Source organism: Scomber japonicus, chromosome 17, assembly GCF_027409825.1.
Source record: "Scomber japonicus isolate fScoJap1 chromosome 17, fScoJap1.pri, whole genome shotgun sequence".
NCBI lineage: Eukaryota > Metazoa > Chordata > Actinopteri > Scombriformes > Scombridae > Scomber > Scomber japonicus.
Window position 1 is genome coordinate 23,804,216 of NC_070594.1, and position 18,383 is coordinate 23,822,598.

The 18,383-nt window shown below is 39.2% G+C and overlaps 1 protein-coding gene across 2 annotated transcripts in view; it reads left to right on the forward strand.

Annotated features, from left to right (window-relative positions):
• Nucleotides 1–18,383, forward strand: part of map3k5 (mitogen-activated protein kinase kinase kinase 5) — a 72,443-nt gene that overhangs the window by 22,901 nt on the left and 31,159 nt on the right. For both annotated transcript variants that reach the window (XM_053336788.1, XM_053336789.1), the window contains exons 3-7: nt 2,956–2,979; nt 8,168–8,361; nt 9,880–10,048; nt 11,569–11,675; nt 17,549–17,719. In XM_053336788.1, coding sequence (XP_053192763.1) covers nt 2,956–2,979; nt 8,168–8,361; nt 9,880–10,048; nt 11,569–11,675; nt 17,549–17,719 — 665 coding nt within the window. The remainder of the gene's footprint in view (nt 1–2,955; nt 2,980–8,167; nt 8,362–9,879; nt 10,049–11,568; nt 11,676–17,548; nt 17,720–18,383) is intronic.

Below are 18,383 nucleotides of genomic sequence, written 5' to 3' on the forward strand. Positions count from 1 at the left end.
GAAAGGCGCTATAAAAATGCAAATTTACCATTACCACACTATACAGAATACTAGTGACTCTAACCCTGACATTGGAAGATAGATGATCCTGCAGCAAAGCTTTAAATCTGACTAGAGAAACTTTGACTGTAACTGTGACTGAGCAGCTTAAACCACAATGTGGGTACAGTCAGTAAAAGAAAGCATCATTGTTTCAAAATTCTTTTCATGTCCAAACATAGATATGCTGGTGATAGCCCAAGAATGGTTTTATGGATAAAACAATGCCAACAGCGGGTTCTCTGAGAAATCAAAGAGCTCGAGTACACAGTGTGGAGTGATGAGTGAAGACCTTATAGCTTGTAATGAATCTCTGTGCTCCATTATATGAGTCCAGAGAATGTTAAGAGTGGGATGATTCATTCATTTACATAATGTTATGTAAAACCATCAAGTGCTACCACTGTAAGTTGAATCACTAGTGTGTCCTTGCAGTTTACAGCAGAGAGTAACAAAACTGTATCCATATGAAAAAATCTGTTAGAGACAGCTTTTGCCCGGGTCAGCATTTTACAACAGTGTGAGTTTTGTAGCTGTGTACCAGACAAGGCGTAGTTCACACAATCTGAGGCCTGAGCTGAACACATTAAAAAACTCCTGCTGTAGGCGACTTGTTGCAGAGGAACACTGGAGCCTTTATTTTTGGTCTTCGTAGAGAGAGGCGACAGTGATCCAGTGTTTGGTCAGCATGTAGTCCAGCCTGTCAGGAGAGGTTTGTTTGCCCCCTGTGCAGGTTAACACAAAAGTCCAGATAAATAGGGCATAAAAATTCTAAAACTGATTGAGCTTTTTTAATGAAAATGGCTTAAGGTCCTGCTCTAACACAAACATACTGTGTCAGGGTTTTTGGGGGTTTTTTTGCCCTTCCTGTGGTCCGTTGTGGTGCACGCCCGCCCGCCCAGCTGTGCCTCCCCTTGCCTGAAAAGGCCGCTTCTCTCTGGTGGTTTCCTCTGATCTCTATCAAGCTCCTAAATTGTTTCAAAGACTGCCGTTTTAAACGTCAGGGCTTTTCTTTAAATACTCTGGTCTTTTTAAAAAATACACTAAGACCATAAAGAAGCCATTGTGTTCTTAGTGTACTCAAGCCAGTCATGCTTCTTTTCACAGCAGCCTTTCTTTTATTTCTGATAAGATAGTCTCACTATACAAGCAAAGCATTTTATTTGCAAGTGATTTAAAGGATAAAAGTGTAAGATTTTCTTCTTCACTTACTTGTGTCACATGCCTTGTAGTTCTTTTTTTAAATTAAACTCAGAATCAACACTGGGAAATCACTCCTATTGATTCACATTGCAACACATCCTAAAAGCCATCACAGTCCTGACACGACAAACTGAAACTAATGTGGTATTGATGTTCTGCCAGCATCTATTATTACTTGGTTATTCCTCAGGGAGCGGCAGATATTAGTAACGCGTTGTGCCATTCAATGTACACAAAGTTAGGTAACATGACTGCTCTTCTTTGATCTCATTAGAGTGTGATGAGTGAAATGACAGAAAAATCACATTGGTGTCTGGGTGGTATCAGAGTTACAAAACGGGAAATTGAGACGGCTAATTTTAAAGACATGTTATGTCTGTTTACTAGATTGTTAAAACACAAAAAGACACACACAAAGAGAACCTGTTTCCAGTTGTAGAATATTGACTTTAACACTATGACCCCATCTAAAGCACAGGTTTACACATTTCAAGTGTCTTAAAACAACAGTCAAGTCCCATATGAGCATTTAAACAACTTTAGCTTACTGTAATCAACCCTCTGTTTATACTGGCTATTAAAAGTTCACTCCATAATTTATTTTTAATGGAAGTGATGAAGGCCAAAATCAGCAGACCTTGTTCTGTTTATGTGAAGGTAATATGAGGTTGAACAAGAACACGCCATCTAAAGGAACACAGGGAATTTCATAGAAAAAAGATATCTACTTATTCATATTCACATATAACAAGATATAACAAGATATAACAAGGTAAACATTTGAACACATTTTTGCAGAGAAGGTCGGTGGGTTCCATCATTTAAAATGGAAACATGTTAGTAGGGGATCTCTTACTAGCCAATAACAGCAGGAGAAAAATGTCAGCAACCAAATACATCAATGTTTCAATGTTCATTTGACTTGAAAAATTGTGAACCTATCCTTTTAAAAAGTGTGTTTTTACTTTTTACATTGGTTTTGGCCTGTCCTGATGGTAATACTTGAAGGCAGGGCATTAAGACTGTAGTATAAATGGGAAAACAACACACACATTTGGACAGTTTCACATTGAAGGCATTGATTGTAGTTATTAAAATTAGCAGAAATAGCTGAAATGTTAAGCATGAAAGAAGGCATTTTTAGAGAGGCTTTTAGACCACGCCTACTTTCACACCTCACAGCTAGACAGTCGCTGCGTGACGTGTTTGTGACGTGTTTGTGACTGTTGAAATGTGTTTTTCAGAAATTTACAAAAGAAACACAAGCTCTCACAAGGTCTTTGTTTGAGACATGAAACCTAAAGTTACTTTGATTACACAGGAAAGACTTGTAATAACACTAGTAGACCAACGCACAGTTAAAAGTACACTAACAAAAATGTTAAATGCATCTTCTTCCCCATAAAACATCTGCTCAATGTAGTTGTTGCTTACATCAGCTTCTTCTCTTCTTTAATTGGTGTACATCTATACTTAATAGTGCATTGCTGTCATTAACTGTTACTACATAATGTATGCTACAGTGTCTCATGTTTTTATCAGAAATATTATGTTAGATGTTTAGATGATTAGATGTTGGATGAGTAGTCCTTACAAGCAGTTTTATGTATGGTATTGTTTAATTCAGTAACACAGTGTCCAAACTAAAATTGCCTCTAGGAGAAAATGTTCCTCTCTAATCTTTAAATGTGTTTTTCTGTTCTCTTCTTTCAGGAGATAATTTGCCAGAAGAACACTGTAAGTACACAAAGCAGTCCCTCTCGCCTTTGCCTTTTCTCACATTACTCACCCATTGCTCACACATCACACGTATAATGCGGTGCAAAGAATATGCTTTTTAACAACTTGCAGGGTGCACGGTGTCTAACACCTTATGTTTCTCTTTTCGGTTCTATAATAGTTTTCTTGTCTGCAGCTAGCTTTTGTTTAGTCGCAGCGATAAATGTTTGGTTTCACAGAAATGTAACATGAAAGCATTTGCTCCATCATTTGAATACTGGTTATCAAGATGTTTTTTTTTCTCAGATGACAGCTGCTTCATGGGTTACAGAGAGTGCATGAGCATGATCTGCATGAAGCATAAAGCGTTTTGGAAGAATTTGACTTGCAAAAACTGCAGCATTCAAATAACGTCCTGCCTTAAAGCTAAGGAAATCATGTTCTTTACTGACACATCCTTATGTAATTAGAAATATACATTCACTGGCGCTCTGAAACACATTGGGTATTCATACACACATATTTATAGCAAAGCCAAAGGAAATTTCCATTATAGTCTACCACGTTTGTAATCTACAAATTTAAATTCCTATTCATTTGGGAGACCAAGGTAATGTCTTCAGATTACTGGTTTTGTTCGACCATGAGTCCAAAACTCAAACTCAATTTACAATGTCATAAAGCAGCACATCCTCACATTTTAGAAGCTGGGAGCAGGAAATATTTGGCATTCTTGCTTCATAATTGACCTTTAGCAAATTCATGGCTTATCAAAATGGTTGTTAATTAAATTTCTGTTGATTGGCTAATTGAAAAATAAACTAATTCAACAGTAGAATAAAGTGTGATTAAGGCAGAAGCAGGCTGATTGTCGTTCAGGAGTCCACGTTCAGGAGCAGATTTTCCAGGTTTAAGTCTCCTAAGTGGCTTTGCAGAGTAGAAGTAGGCGGCCCCGTGCTGCATGAAACGTACACTGACTCTTACTGTGTGAGGTGAGCTGATTATCACTCACAGTATGAGAGTGCCAGCTTACTGATCTCCCTTATGTGCACTTACTGTCTTTGTTCTCTGTCTTTCTTGCCTGTATTATTGCACTTAGCTGCCCTCTGCAATGCCGCATGCAATGTGCTCCTAACACTGTGGAAGTGCACTTGAAGGGCAATGTTGGCAGACTTTTTGATCATTTTTTCTCATTTTCAATCCCCTTTGATGCCAATGTTGCTGTTTTTCCCTGTCTGCACCAAGATTAATAAAAAATATGATATAATTTTCACTTTTCACATTCACTAAGGTTGTCTTCCATAGTTTATAGTGGTAGCAGGGGAAGATTTAACACTCAAAATGTAATTTAGTAATTACTCATTTTGAAACAAACAGGCCTTTATTTCACATAGACAAACACACTATTCTCATTTCCAGCTGGCAACTGTCAGTTCTTTGAGCTGAAATGAAATGTGACTGGCAGATTTTATTAGCTTTAACTAGCTAATTAAGCTAACGTTAGCTCTGTGAGTTTCCAACTGATTTATTTTAAAAGGGGAACCCTGTATCCTACATACATGGCATAACGCTAATAGACAAAACCTAAACTGTATTTGACTGTTAGCCTACATACATGTAGGTTCAAGTTATGTTTTATTTTTAATGTTAAGACAAAAAGGTTTTACAATGAGGATTAACAGTGTTTGGCAAAAGCCATTGTATGCCCTCAAATTTTAATAGCAGGCCAGAGCTGCTAACGTCACCCTGAACTCTAAGCCAGGTTGTCCCAGACTAAAAATGACCATGTGTAAGCACTGTAGCAATATCTTTGGTCATGACTTATTTCTGTTTTTACATGGCACACCTGTATTTCTGATAATGTTAGCTTCAAGTAGCTGCTAAAGTGTATATGCCCCCAAATTTTAATAAAGGGCAGACCAGAGCTGCTAACACCACCCTCTTAAGGGTTAACTCTTAAGCTAGGTTGTCCCAGACTAAAAATTACCAGCATGAAAGAAAGCTAGCAAGATAGCAATATCCTTGGTCATGGCTGAAAAACATCGGTCCTATGACGCACTGTGAGAGAGGTTCAAATATGGCAGTTGTCACAGTTTTGCGACCAAAGATAGGCTGGGGCAAAATTCTCACAGTGTCAGCAATTTTGGATAACCAGCTCACAATGTGACTGCTGCAACAATGCACGTCTACTACTCTACTGTGAGGAAATACTACACAATGGATGTGCTAATCATAAAAGGGCCTTTTTTTTTTTAAATTAAGCTGTTGTACTAATAATGTGCTTCTTGGAACATCATTAGCACTGCATGTAAGGTTAATATAGGTGGAAAGCTAGAAAGAGAAAAGCCATCACTTCTTTTTAGATACTAACTTCTCTGTCTACAGTAACACCACTTCAGCATGTGGAGAAATGCAAAGCTTGACCAGCCTGCAGTGCTTTCTTAACATTGCTAAACTGTGCTTAAACTGTTGAAGGAAGGAGTTTAATGAATACACAGTTGCTCTTTAACTACCCTCTGTGCTGCTGCAAATGTATTTAATTTGTCATCAACTTAAAAAAAAACAACAACACTGCAAGTGCACATTTACTTGATTCTATTCTACTGCATGTGATGCTAATTGTCTTTTAAGTGCATTTAACAACCCAACATGATAGTGGAAATCCAGGTAATTAGCCTCTGTTGGTGTATATCCAATTACTGTAATTGCATCCACATTACCTCTCTCCTCTGTGTTGGTGTAAATTCACTCAGTGTAGCTACCCACTGCCTCTGTATCACAGCCCACAAACACAAAATCTGTGAGCTTTAGGTTTGTTGGAAGAGATCATGGGTGTTTATTAGTCACGACTGCTTCCTCTATGGGTTAATGACTGCTGGAACAGTTGTATAAATTAAATGCTAACATTGACTTGTGGTCAGCTCTGTGTGTGTGTGTGTGCATGTGTTTGTGCGTGCGTGCGTGCGTGCGTGCGTGCGTGCGTGCGTGCATGCATGTGTGTGTGTGCATGTGTAGTCTGTGCGAAGATGAGCGAGTAGGCATACAGCTCTAATACAATCCTGCTGTAACTGCAAATGGGCAGATGGACCTTGAGCAAGGCTAACAGAGCAGATGACTCACCGGCTGAATAACTGACTCATTCTCAGCTGCAATTCAACAGATTCTTGGTGAGCTGGTGCTTTCACATGCATTTCGCTTGCAGCTCCAAAATGCATCACCTGTAAGCAAGTAGCGGAGGTTTGCTTCAGATGACCTGCAGCCACCTGTGACAATAAGTCATGTGATTCCCATAACAGCATGAATCACACACACACACACACACACACACACACACACACACACACACACACACACACACAGAGGAGCTAAATATAGCATCAGGATTTTGCAACCTGTCTGGTTACACCTAACAGTAACAGGGGTCATGGGTTTATTTTTGAAAGGCGCACACCGCTACTGCAGCAGCCGGTGATGTCATGAGCCACTGTTGCACAGGAGGAAGTAGTTATCTGCGGATGCCTTTCATTGCTTCAATGCCGCACCTTCCTTTTACTTCCTTTTTCTGTTGGTTATTGAAAGCAGCAGTGTGTTTTCCTCATAAGACTCTGCTGAAAAGCTGAAACCATGACAGAATATTAAAGCTGTCAGGATGCAGCTGGGTAGCAGCCCAACCGCCTTCAGATGCTCTCATGTTGGTTTCACTGCACGTCTGACATTCTGGGAATAGCTCTCCTTTGAAAGACTCAAACTGTTTCTTGAGGATATCAATAGTGGATTTCCTGCCTTTCTTTCTCTCTCTCTCCTTCTCCGCTGTCTGTAAACACCACACGCACGTGTTTCCTCTTTAGTTTATTCAGCAGTGGCAGGCCACCACAGCAGGAGCATCACCACCGCTGCTGGAGAATAATGTGAAGTTAAAACAAATACAGATACAGAGCATAGAAATCTACCTCCAGACAAAACACAGATGTGAAGAATTAGAGCTAAGTAAATAAAGAAAAGCAGTGTTTTAGTGCCACGACTACTGCTGAAACAGAAATGCACGTAAAAACAAATTACTCCTGAATGCCACAGCTGCAGTAAATAACTCTGCACCAGGTGAGTGGCAAGGCTTCTGTTTCGGCTGGAGTTGTTTTTTCATGAGCATCAGGCTGCGTGAACAAGTGGAATGTGCAAGTGCAGCGCTGTAAGTGTTTGCGGTTGTAAGAAAGCAGCTGCTAATGGAGTCTATCACCACTGATGCACATATTTCCCCCCCAGCTGCTGCTTGTTTAGACCAGTTCAGTGAAGACAAAGCTGCAAACTCTATTGTCTGTGTAGACACAGATCAGAGCTGAAGCCTCATGTATATTACCTGAAACTGTCTCAAACAGGGGAAACAGCTCAGACTTCCTCCAGGCAGTCTGCTTCCTCCTTCAGTTTACAATGCAATGTTTTACTATACAGTGTCTATGAAGTGAGCTGTAAAAAATTGAAGTGACATCATTTAGATCATTGTTAACAGAAGGTGGACTTAACAAGACATTTGTATGTACCATATGAAAGAGCCTTTGGTTATTAAAGGATGTAGCTGGTAACAAATCTCGTGTGCAGAGTCAAACCAACAATGAATTGCACATTACAAGTATTGTATGTATCAAAAGCCTGATATGTCTTATCCCTCTGCGCCATAGACCTTCATTGTTATTCAAAAACTATTGAAAACACATTAGTGAGCCACATTGTTGCACTGGATGTTCCTTCATCGCATAGATTACAGTGATCTTAGTTTGGCTAGAAATGGCTTCGAAAACAAATAACAGCAGTCACGTTTCCAGTCTCCAGAGAGCAGTTCTTTGCAAGGCAGCAGCATCTGTGCATGTGCAGGAATGCTGTTCTGTGTTTCATTGCTTGTTTTATGATAAGTCAACTCTCTCGCTAAGCTCTCCTAAAAACATGATTGCTGTTATTAGTCTTTGGAGCCATTTCTAAACAAACTATGATGACCAAAGTCTTTGTGGTAAAGTCACATGTCACTCAGAGCAACAGTGTGACTCACTGGTGTGTTTTTAATAGTTTTTGGACAATAACACAAAGGTCAACAGCACAGAGGAGTAAGATATATCAGGCTTTGAATACACACATCCTTTAAGAGAAATGACAGCCTTCATGAATATAGTTCATGGTAGTTATTTTTTGACCCAAACTGTGTCTCTTCTGCCAACAGACATGCTCAGCCAACTACACCTTCATCCCGTACATGGTGACGCCACACAACAAGGTGTACTCCTGCGAGGGTAGCCTGATGAAGGGCCTGACCGAGCTGATGCAGCCCAGCTTTGAAATGCTGCTGGGGCCCATCTGCATGCCCCTGCTGGACCGCTTCATCCAGGTGCTCAAAGTGTCACAAGCCAACTCCCAGTAAGTATAGCTCTTCTTCTCTGTTGGATGTTTTAATGCCACCTCAGAGATTATAAAAGTCTCAATTGGATCTGTTCACCATTGAGACCAGTGAGGTTCAACTTCATGTTTACTGTCATCTGTGTAGGACCCACAGGAATCTATACAATGAAGGAGGAACTTCTAGTATAATAGAATTTAAAAGGAAAAAAAAAACATTCTGCATTTGAGATTAATAGTCATGAGGATTAGGAAGGTAATTACCCTAAAATCTTCATCACCTTAAATTTTCAGGTAACTACTGAGAGAAACACTTTCTGCTAATAAGACGTTTAAATGCAAAGTGTAGCAGAGATAAATTAATAAAAACAAATTAGATACATTTCTTCTTTCCATGGAGCAAAATTTGGCCCACATTGTGGCTTATTTTAATCAGAACAGGCCTTTTTTTTATTACCCCACGCTTCCTGTTTTTTTACTTGCTTTAATTATTTTTATGTAGTGCATGCCTGAACTTTGACTAGCGTGGGTCTACTTTTTTTATTTTATTTTTTAAACTACAACAAAACAATCATCTACACCGCCTCAGTAATATTTTAGGCTTTGCTGCCAGCGGGCGAAGCAGCAGCCAGTTAGTGACTCAGGTTTTTTACAGGCAGAGAAGAAGAAAAAAACGTGCAGTTTGTTGAAGCGTTTGTCTCCAAGAAGTTAAAACCAGTGAACACAGCAGAGAGATGTCAGCTCTGCCTTCCTTTGTACAGGAACGCATACTGTACATTGTGTGAAGGAGCATGACTGCTATTTATAATGGTTATTTATAACAACATGCCAAGTATTCTGCCTTGACAGCATTGACACCACTTTCCTAGACAGTCTGACCTGGCTTTCTAATACTTGTACTATCAACTAACTGTGTTCATTCTCAAATAACTATTTCTTTAGACTGATATGTGAAATCTTGGGCTGACACCAGCTTTTTAAATGACAATAAGACATTAGTCGGTGTCAATATTGCCAAATTCCAGGTTGATATACACTAAAGGGGACATATTATACACACATACAGGGCACTCTCCGATGCATACCTTACTCAATTAGAAAAGAAGTTAAAAAAGCAATATTATAACATTCGGAAAGAGAGAAAACAACATTTTGTGTTTTTTAAGAATGCCAAACAGCTGAGTATATTCACAGTTGTTTTTTTCTAAAGAAATCTGTTTTCAGTTTATTAATTGTCTTGATCTCACTGTTTCCTCTATAACCAACAAACCAAGCTTGGGTAAATTGGTCCTATTTACTTCCATCAATACTTTACTGCAATATTGAAACATTTATCAAATGATTCAAATGAAAAACACAAAAATGAGTCGGAAGTGCAGTAAGGAAATGAATTAAAACTCCAGTCATGTTAGAATTTCCCATCACGGAGCAGCTAAACTACCAAAACCATTCAGTTGGTGTTGATTAGAAGTTGTTCCTTAAGTTACTGGAAAGATTATACACAAAGATGATGCATATTTAATTTGTCTCCTCTCACAGTCAGTATTTTCGTGAGACGATTCTGAATGAGATCCGTAAAGCTCGAGAGTTGTACACCGGCATGGAGCTGGCCACCGAGCTCAGCCGAATCCAACATCGGCTGGACAACGTGGAGTGCCTTTCAGTCGACATCGTCATCAACCTGCTGCTGACGTACAGGGATATCCAGGTAACTATCGCCAAATTAACTGTGCCGCCTTTGCATAATTAAACCATTGTGGGGACAATTGGTTGCCCCTGGTTAAGATGGCGGTGATAACATTGATGCTTCCTGTTGTTTTAATGAACAGTGCTACACATGCTGGAAGTGGTTTCTAATCATTTACACCATCTGCCTTCACCAGAAACAAGAGTTTAGATCCAGTTGTGCTTTTGTTCTGTGTCATAAAGAAATTTCACTTTGTACTTTAAACCACTCTCGAGGTGTTCCAGCCACCACAGAGACAACACGTCCTCTTAATCAGATGCTTCCTCCTGGGTATTTGCAAATAGATAAAGTTGGATGGAGATATGCAGAACTTCAGATCAAAAGGTTGATGAAAACAGATCTGCACATATAGTGAATAAAGAAACGTTGGAATGAAGCAGTGGAGCCACAACTAACAATTATGTTCATCCTTGATTAATGTGTGATTATTCTCTAGATTAAGCTGAAAAAGTGCCCATCACAACTTTTACAGAGGATTTTCAATTAATAATCATCTAAACCTGAGAAAATGAGAAAATCCTCACATTGGAGAAACAGTGAATGTTTTGAATGTAATTAATTACTGATTATCAAAATAGTTCCTGGCCATCAACTAATGAATTAATTTAGTTAGTTTCAGCTCAATTTCAAGTAGAATTTCAATCTCACAGAAATCTCCATTGGCCAACACTCATATAACATAAAAAAATCGATGTATTTGAACAGAATAGCTCAGCTGTTTTCCGTCTGTTTTCCGTTTCCAGTTTTACACCTTAAGATCATAAGTCTTTACAAAGAGACTGCAAAAACTCCCAGCTTGCCATCCTAAAACGTTTCTAGGATAAATTGTGAGGGTGGAATCAGACATTCAACAAACCACTGATTCCCTCAAGTTCAAATAGACAACATAGAACAGATGATCTGTGTGTGTGTGTGTGTGTGTGTGCGTGTGTGATGTCCCCGACCTTGGCAGAGGAAGCTACTGTACAACTTATAGAGAGGTCACTGCCTCATCATCAATCTGTCGTCCCTTTGAAAGTGCTGTTTACTCAGACAGGGGCCATCGCAGACCACCCATAGAGAGCTCTAGGCCAAGCTTTTGGTCCACTCGTCTTAAATGTGTCTCTCTCTCTCTTTACGCGCTCAAGTTTCTGCATTGTGATGACACTCACCGTCCAGATCCTCCCACTCACCATAGGGTTAGGGTTGTGAATCATTCATGAGGACAACAAGCATTGAGGACGGGTTGAATTATTCAGCATGCTTTAGGTATAGTGCAGGAGCAACAAAAACGTGATGAAGGGGACACTTCTATTATTGAAGTGCTTTTGGTGTTAAGCAAACAGTTGAAAGAATGAATACAAGGACATGGGAAACTGACTACTTTGATGAGTTGGAGTTTGTCTTTGGAGGACGTTGGTGAGGAGATGATAGTCCAATAATGCTTAACAATGATCATGAGTGCAGCAGCAGCAGTTCACGTGTGTGATCTTGTCATCTAGGATTATGAGTCCGTCGTGAAGCTGGTGGAGACTCTGGAGAAGCTTCCGACCTTTGACCCCGTGGCTCATCCACATGTGAAGTTCCACTACGCCTTTGCACTGAATCGGTAAGATGGAGAGCTAGACCAGCACGCATGAAACAGAAACACATCATACACAACGCTGATACAATATGTACATACTGTATAGGATTATTTTACATTTCTCCTAAATACTCAAAAGAAAGAACATCTTTAGCTTAATATACCAGAGGAACAAAATACACCTGCTTGATGCTGTTCTATCAAATAATAACTCATCCTGAAACTGTGAGATAAACTGATAATAAAGCCTAGGTTTGCACGTTTAAGCACTTGGATAACAGCTCACATTTTAAGATTTCATACTGTTGCACTCAGTTGTTCACATGAAAAGTGACAGAAATAGTTGAATCAAGAATGAAAAAAACAGCTACATAGAGAGGTTCAAACCAGTTCTTTGTTCAACCCACCCTCTGTCACAAAGGTGTAGGTTTCTGAAGCTTGACAGGCAGTTCAGATTAAACCTACTTGCCCTTTAAAAGAGACATTAGCACTTTTTCATCAGATTCTTAATAGTCAAACGTTCCCTGTGGAGTTTTCTATTAAATGAAACAGAAAGTGTCTATCTGCTCAACACATTGTTGTGCATCTTTGAGGTCACATAAATATGTTCAATGCATTTCCTCTTATTCTATCTTATTGCATCTTATTCTATCTTATATTGATGGTGTATTACTACATTTGTTGGTACATTACTGCCACTAATTATCAATTAGTGGAACAACGTGAACTCTTGTCCTCGTGCATGTGCATGATACAAACAGAGAGGAATCCATTCTTGAAAACATGCATTACATCTTTAAGCATCAGTGTTTAAACTAGAAGAATACACTCCAATGTCTTCTGGTATAGAAAATATGGACTTTCTCCATCTCATCCCCTTTATTTTCTGTCATGAGGACACTTTGTATACATCATTATTATACCACATTAGATCCTGATCTGGGGTTTGTGTTATTGGGTATTGTACTGTAGTTGTTTTTGGTCTTAAAACTACTTACTATGTTTGATATATCTGGTAGTCACCCTTAGAATTAATGTTTGTATTAAGATTTTAAGAATTAAAAAATGTGTGATATTTTATTTTTGTGAGCATAATTTACTCCTCATATCAGTCTTATATAATGTGCAGCATTTGTTCATAATCATCATGTTTGTGATGGATTTCTGAAAAGGATTTTGTAACTAACACGGGTGGGAAAATGTTCTTTAACTGCAATTAAATGATGAAGTAAAACCCACAGACTTTGGAGTTGCAAGCAGCAGTGTGTTCAAGCTCTGCCCTCCTACATAACAGCAGCAATAATATTAGCAGCATTTGTGTCTGCTCAGGAAAAAGACAGATGTAAAACACAGGAGGTTTTGCCTGCCTGTTTGTCACCAGCTGCTTTGCTTGTAAACTTCCTGTGGTTTTGGTGGTGCGACAGCCTCAAACAGCAATAAAAAGCGTGCTGTTCTTTAATTTGGCAGCGATTGTAGAATCTTGCTGCCGGGTGCCAAGATGCCCGTGTGTTCACTGTTACCGACTGGCCCATTACCAGGATGTGATATTGTGTTTTGTGAGCTCGAGGCGGCTCGCTGTGACATTTTTGTGAGACATTTTTCATGCGGGAAAGTGTTAATGACTGAAGACACTCTCTCCATCGTTGATACTGAGACACAATCCTCCTCAGGTTTGGAGCAGCACCTCGTGATTAGAGACAAACACCTGCAGGAGGTTTCTTTATGCCCCTCACTCCTGACCATTTCAACTGCAGCTGGATGAGTCACTGTAATTACTAGAGCTGTTATATGTGATGGTTACGTGACGGAAAGATTGTCATCTGCGGTATAACTGTTATCTTTTTTCTCTTTTCTTTTTTTTCTTATAGTGCACAATGGGTATAGTGCTGGGATTTATTGCATATTATTTTAACACAAATTAAAGCAAGGTTCTGATTGGATTGGATGTTATATACCGTAAGATTACTCAAAGTGGTTTTTATTTCTGAGACTTTGTCCTACTTTCCAGTTTATTATGTGGTAGATATCCACATGAATATTCTGGGTGTAGTGGATGTATTAATTTGTCAGGTGTTTTATACACGACATTAGACTACAGCTTCATTTACAGCTGGTATTAACCTATCTTTATCTTTATCATTATGTAGATAATAACATCCAATCTACGGGTCTTTGGATTAAACCTACTATATTAACTCATTATCTCAATTGTGCCCACATTATGATCAGCTCTCAATATGCAAATTAGGTAGGCGGGTCTGCTGGCCTTGTCAACAAACACCGTGGTCATGGGAGGCGATTGTTGTCAATCTTCCAGGCTGAAGTGTGTGTGGACTAATTGGTTTTAAGCCTCGTGTTTGCAGCAGGGGCAGCATCAGGCATGTGAGTGCTGCTCAAAGGTGGGGAGGAGGGGCTGTTGCGCCAGACTCACAGCAGGTAGTCTGACAGGAGCGAGGGAACAGTTTCTTCCACCCAAACACCCATCAACACTCTAAAAAAGAAGAAAGAGAGACACACAAGGAGAGAGCCGGGGTCTCGTCTCCCGGAGCGCTCTTCCCTCTGGACGGTCTCCATGGTGATAGCTGTCAGCTTGTATGTTTTATTTAACCTTCTCTCCTCGGAGACGACGTTATGTTTATCGGGATTATTATTATTTCATGACTAGCACACATTGTGCCTGCGTGGGAATTAACTTTGGAGGTTTAGAGCAGTCATTTCTCTCTGATGTCTGTGTCATGACACGTTCAGGAACACGAGGAACGAAGCCTGATCGACGTTTCATACTCCAAAGAACAAATATTCCCACTGTGGAGTTGATGTTCAGGGTAGATTTTTATAGAGCTCTTTGTTGACGATTAGAGACCTTTGTTGATTTTTAATACCACATATTTGTGTGTTTGTGTAAGGATGATTTCTTCTTTAGCAGTTACTTTCAACATATCACACTCATAGCTTTTATGTCATTCCTGATCACATTATTACATAATCACATGAAATGATGCATCAAACAAATATTATATAAATCCAGATAATACATTCAATCATACATCATGATATTGTAGGTATGTATTTCTTTTCCCAACAAATTTGGTACATTTTAAAGGATACAGCTCCATTTTTCTCTATTTCTCTCACTGTCTACAAATCTCATGTGCAGAGCCAAACCATGAGATTTTCTGCACGAGCGCTAAAATCCCTCCACCACCTAGAGTTTGTGCACTGCAGGAGGGCGTCTGAGGCTGCCCAAGCACACAAACAAATATGTGTTAAGCCAACCGTCCTCTCTGCTTTCTGGTTGCTTCCAAGTTGTCTTCAGGAGCACGGAGCCCGACGCACATCGCTGCAGGTCTAGCCGTTCATTTTGTCTGAATAAAAAGCGGAAGCCTGAATCGCATCACTTCAGGACACTGAGCAAACAGAAAAGGAAATCTGAAAGCTTTCATCAACAGACATTTATGTAACTCAACCAATTAACAGCTGAAGTTACAGCCCTTCCTCGCCATTTGTTGTCTGTTAAATAGATTATTCATTACAGAGCCTCACTCATTAGTTAGGATTGTTCCTTCACTACCTGAATGACCCACTGTAGTGCAGTTGGAGGCTCACAGCGCTAAATAAATCTAACAATTCTTCTAATGAACTCGGTAACCTCAGAAATTGAAGATGGAGTCTTAATGGCCTCCTCTGTGCCAGGTATCACTGTCCTTTAACAATGGCTGTGCAGCTGTTACCTAGCAACGCAAACAATCAAACACATAGTTTAATGCTCGAACACATACTCCACACTCACGCACACCCCTGCTCCAACCACTCCGTTCCCAACACTAACACATATGTAAGTAATTATTTTATATGTGTTGTATTTTTGATTTTTTTTTTTTTTTTACTGGCAGCATTTAATGTATTTGCTTCAGGCGTAAAAACAACACTGATTACTTGAGAAATGTATTATGTCTCGGCCCCAGCAACAGGCAAGGACAGAGGAGTAGTGTTTTTAGGTTGTCTGTCTGTCTGTCACTTTCTCATGAACTCAATATCTCAGGAGGGAGTTTCTTCAAATTTTGGCACAAACTTGTACTTGGACTCTAGGATGAGCTGATAACAATTTGGTGGTCAAAGGTCAAAACATGTGTTTGGTTATAACTCAAGAATTCATAAACAAATTATGACAGTTTCACACAAATATATAATAGAATGACATTGTGCAGTGTAGACCATTTACATCCAAAAGGTCAAAAGTCAACTCCATTCCTCTACATATGTTATGTATTTATGTATTTTAAGTATGATTTTATGGAGTTTATGGATTCTATGGTTTTTACGTATTTTATGTCTATTGTACGCCTGTTATCAGTGAGCCAAAGACAATTTTCCATCATGGTGGACAATAAAGTTTTATTCTATTCTATTCTATAATAATGTTCAACAAAAATTATTTCGTGGCCCTTATTCAACAGCATAACTCAGAAAGAAAAGAGGAGATTGTGACCATATTACACACGTGGTGGTTGTGAAGCTCTTCTGTGCTGCTGGGTTGAAGATATGTGTAAAGCATCCACGTTTTCAGAAGTTGTAGCTTTTTTTTACAGCAACATCCATATCTGAAGCTGTCATGGCTACAACTTTGTGTTTAATCAGAGTCAGTTTTATTGGGAAAAACTGTGAACACACACAACGAAAATACACTTGAAACTTTTTTATTAACTTTCTTCAAAGCCTTTACTGCTAAATATTATGAGTCTGAGACTTAAAAGGGCACTCAAGTGATAAACTGTTGCAGTTCTATAAAGTTGGGGATTTCACACTTTCACACTTTTCCTGACATTAATCCAAGCAGAAGAGATTCCTGCCAACTTAAAGCCTCTTCTCTCATACAAATGATATACTTACATTAAAGCAGAAGTTAAATGTCATATTTTGTAACTTATCTATCAGTCACACACTCATACTCTCTCTTTTTTTTTTTGGCTGTTGAAAGCAGTTAAATAACTTTTCTGCATGTCTCACACTGTATTCTTTTTGAGCTCTTCACTATCTATGACAGCAGTAATTGTTTGCTGACAGAACACTCCACAATCCACTTCTACAGTTAAGATGTTAGAAGACACTTTGAACTTGTGTTCACTTGCAGTTTTTTTTTTTCCCTCCAGCAGAAAAATCCGTTGCATGAGCCGTCAGAAACACTGGAGGTTAAACTGGAGTAACTAAACAGTTTTAGGGCTAACAAAACCACTATAAACTAATTTAGAGACACTCCCTAGCATAGCAACATTAAAGCTACAAAGAAGCTATAATGCAACACTCTCTTTGGGAGCTGGTGTTAATGAGAGTTGTACGCTCATTCAAAAAGAATCTCTGGAGCACCTTAGTGGCTGAGTGGTTAAAGCCACATAAAGGAAGCGTCCCTGGTTCGATTCCTACAAGAAACATTTGCTGCAGGTCATTCCTCTCTCTCTCTGTTTGTTTCCTCTCGGCCTTTATGCCACATACTGTCTAATAAAGGCAAAAAAGAAAAAAAAAATCTTAAAATAAAAACTCTGATGTTGTAAATGCGTAATTCCATAATAATACATTACATAATACGGTAATTTTATTACTTCTCATAATGCAACTCCACAACATATTTTAAATTCCCTCCAGAGCCACTGAAGACAGTGTACAACAATTCATGTATTTACAACAGACCAAGTTGTAGTTTACATTGTCATAGTGCTTGTCATAGTCACAAATACCAGAGACAGTGTTCCTTCTATGAATAGTAGATGAAAATAAATCTATAGAGGGAGAATTTTCACTCAAGTTTAAAATGATTAGCATTAGAGTTCAACTCTTTCCTGACTGACTGTGCTTTGCTGTGTTTCGTGTGTGTTTTTGTGCATGTGTGTGTGTGAGTTTAGGAGGAACCTGCCGGGCGACAGACAGAAAGCCCTGGACATCATGCTGCCTCTGGTGAAGGGCGATGAGCAGGTGGCTTCGGATATCTACTGCCTGGTGGGACGGATCTATAAGGACATATTCCTGGAGTCTCACTTCACCGACACGCAGAGCAGAGACAGCGGCACACAGTGGTAAGAGAGCCGGGCCTCTCCACACACTGAGTCATATCATCTAATATATAAATATTGTTAGATTACATAGTTTGAAAGGCAAGATGCATGATAGATGGCTTTAAAGTGACTCACTGGATTGTAGCGCCGCAGAATTAAAAGATTACCATAAATGGCGCCTTGAATAAGCCATTAACTTCATCCTGTCAAGTCTGCAAATGACAGCTCGGTACATCAGTCATCTCAGCTCACACCTGAAAGCAGAGGTTTCACAAATGCAATGATTAAAATAACATAGTCAGGATAAAAGCTTCTGATGGAAAATGCTAATGGAAGTGTTAACAAGATGAATTCATGGCTCATTTATGTTCTTTGTGTGAGCGATACAAGCTGCAGGTGGTGCAAGATGAAGAAAGAAGTGGTACGGTAATCATTTCAGACCCCTTACTGCCAATCAAAGCTTTTGAATTACATTGCACCGTCTCACTTCGCCCTCTTTCAAGAAGCTTAATCTTTTTACTCCTTAAGTGGACGCCTTTCCAAATTTATGCAAAATCGGCACATTGGAATCGTGTTTCTTGGTAATGAACCACTCCTTAATACTACCTTCAATGTCAGTTCTTAGGAAGACTGTAAAGGGAAGAACAGCCTCAGACAATATTTCTGTTCCATACTTTAATCTAAA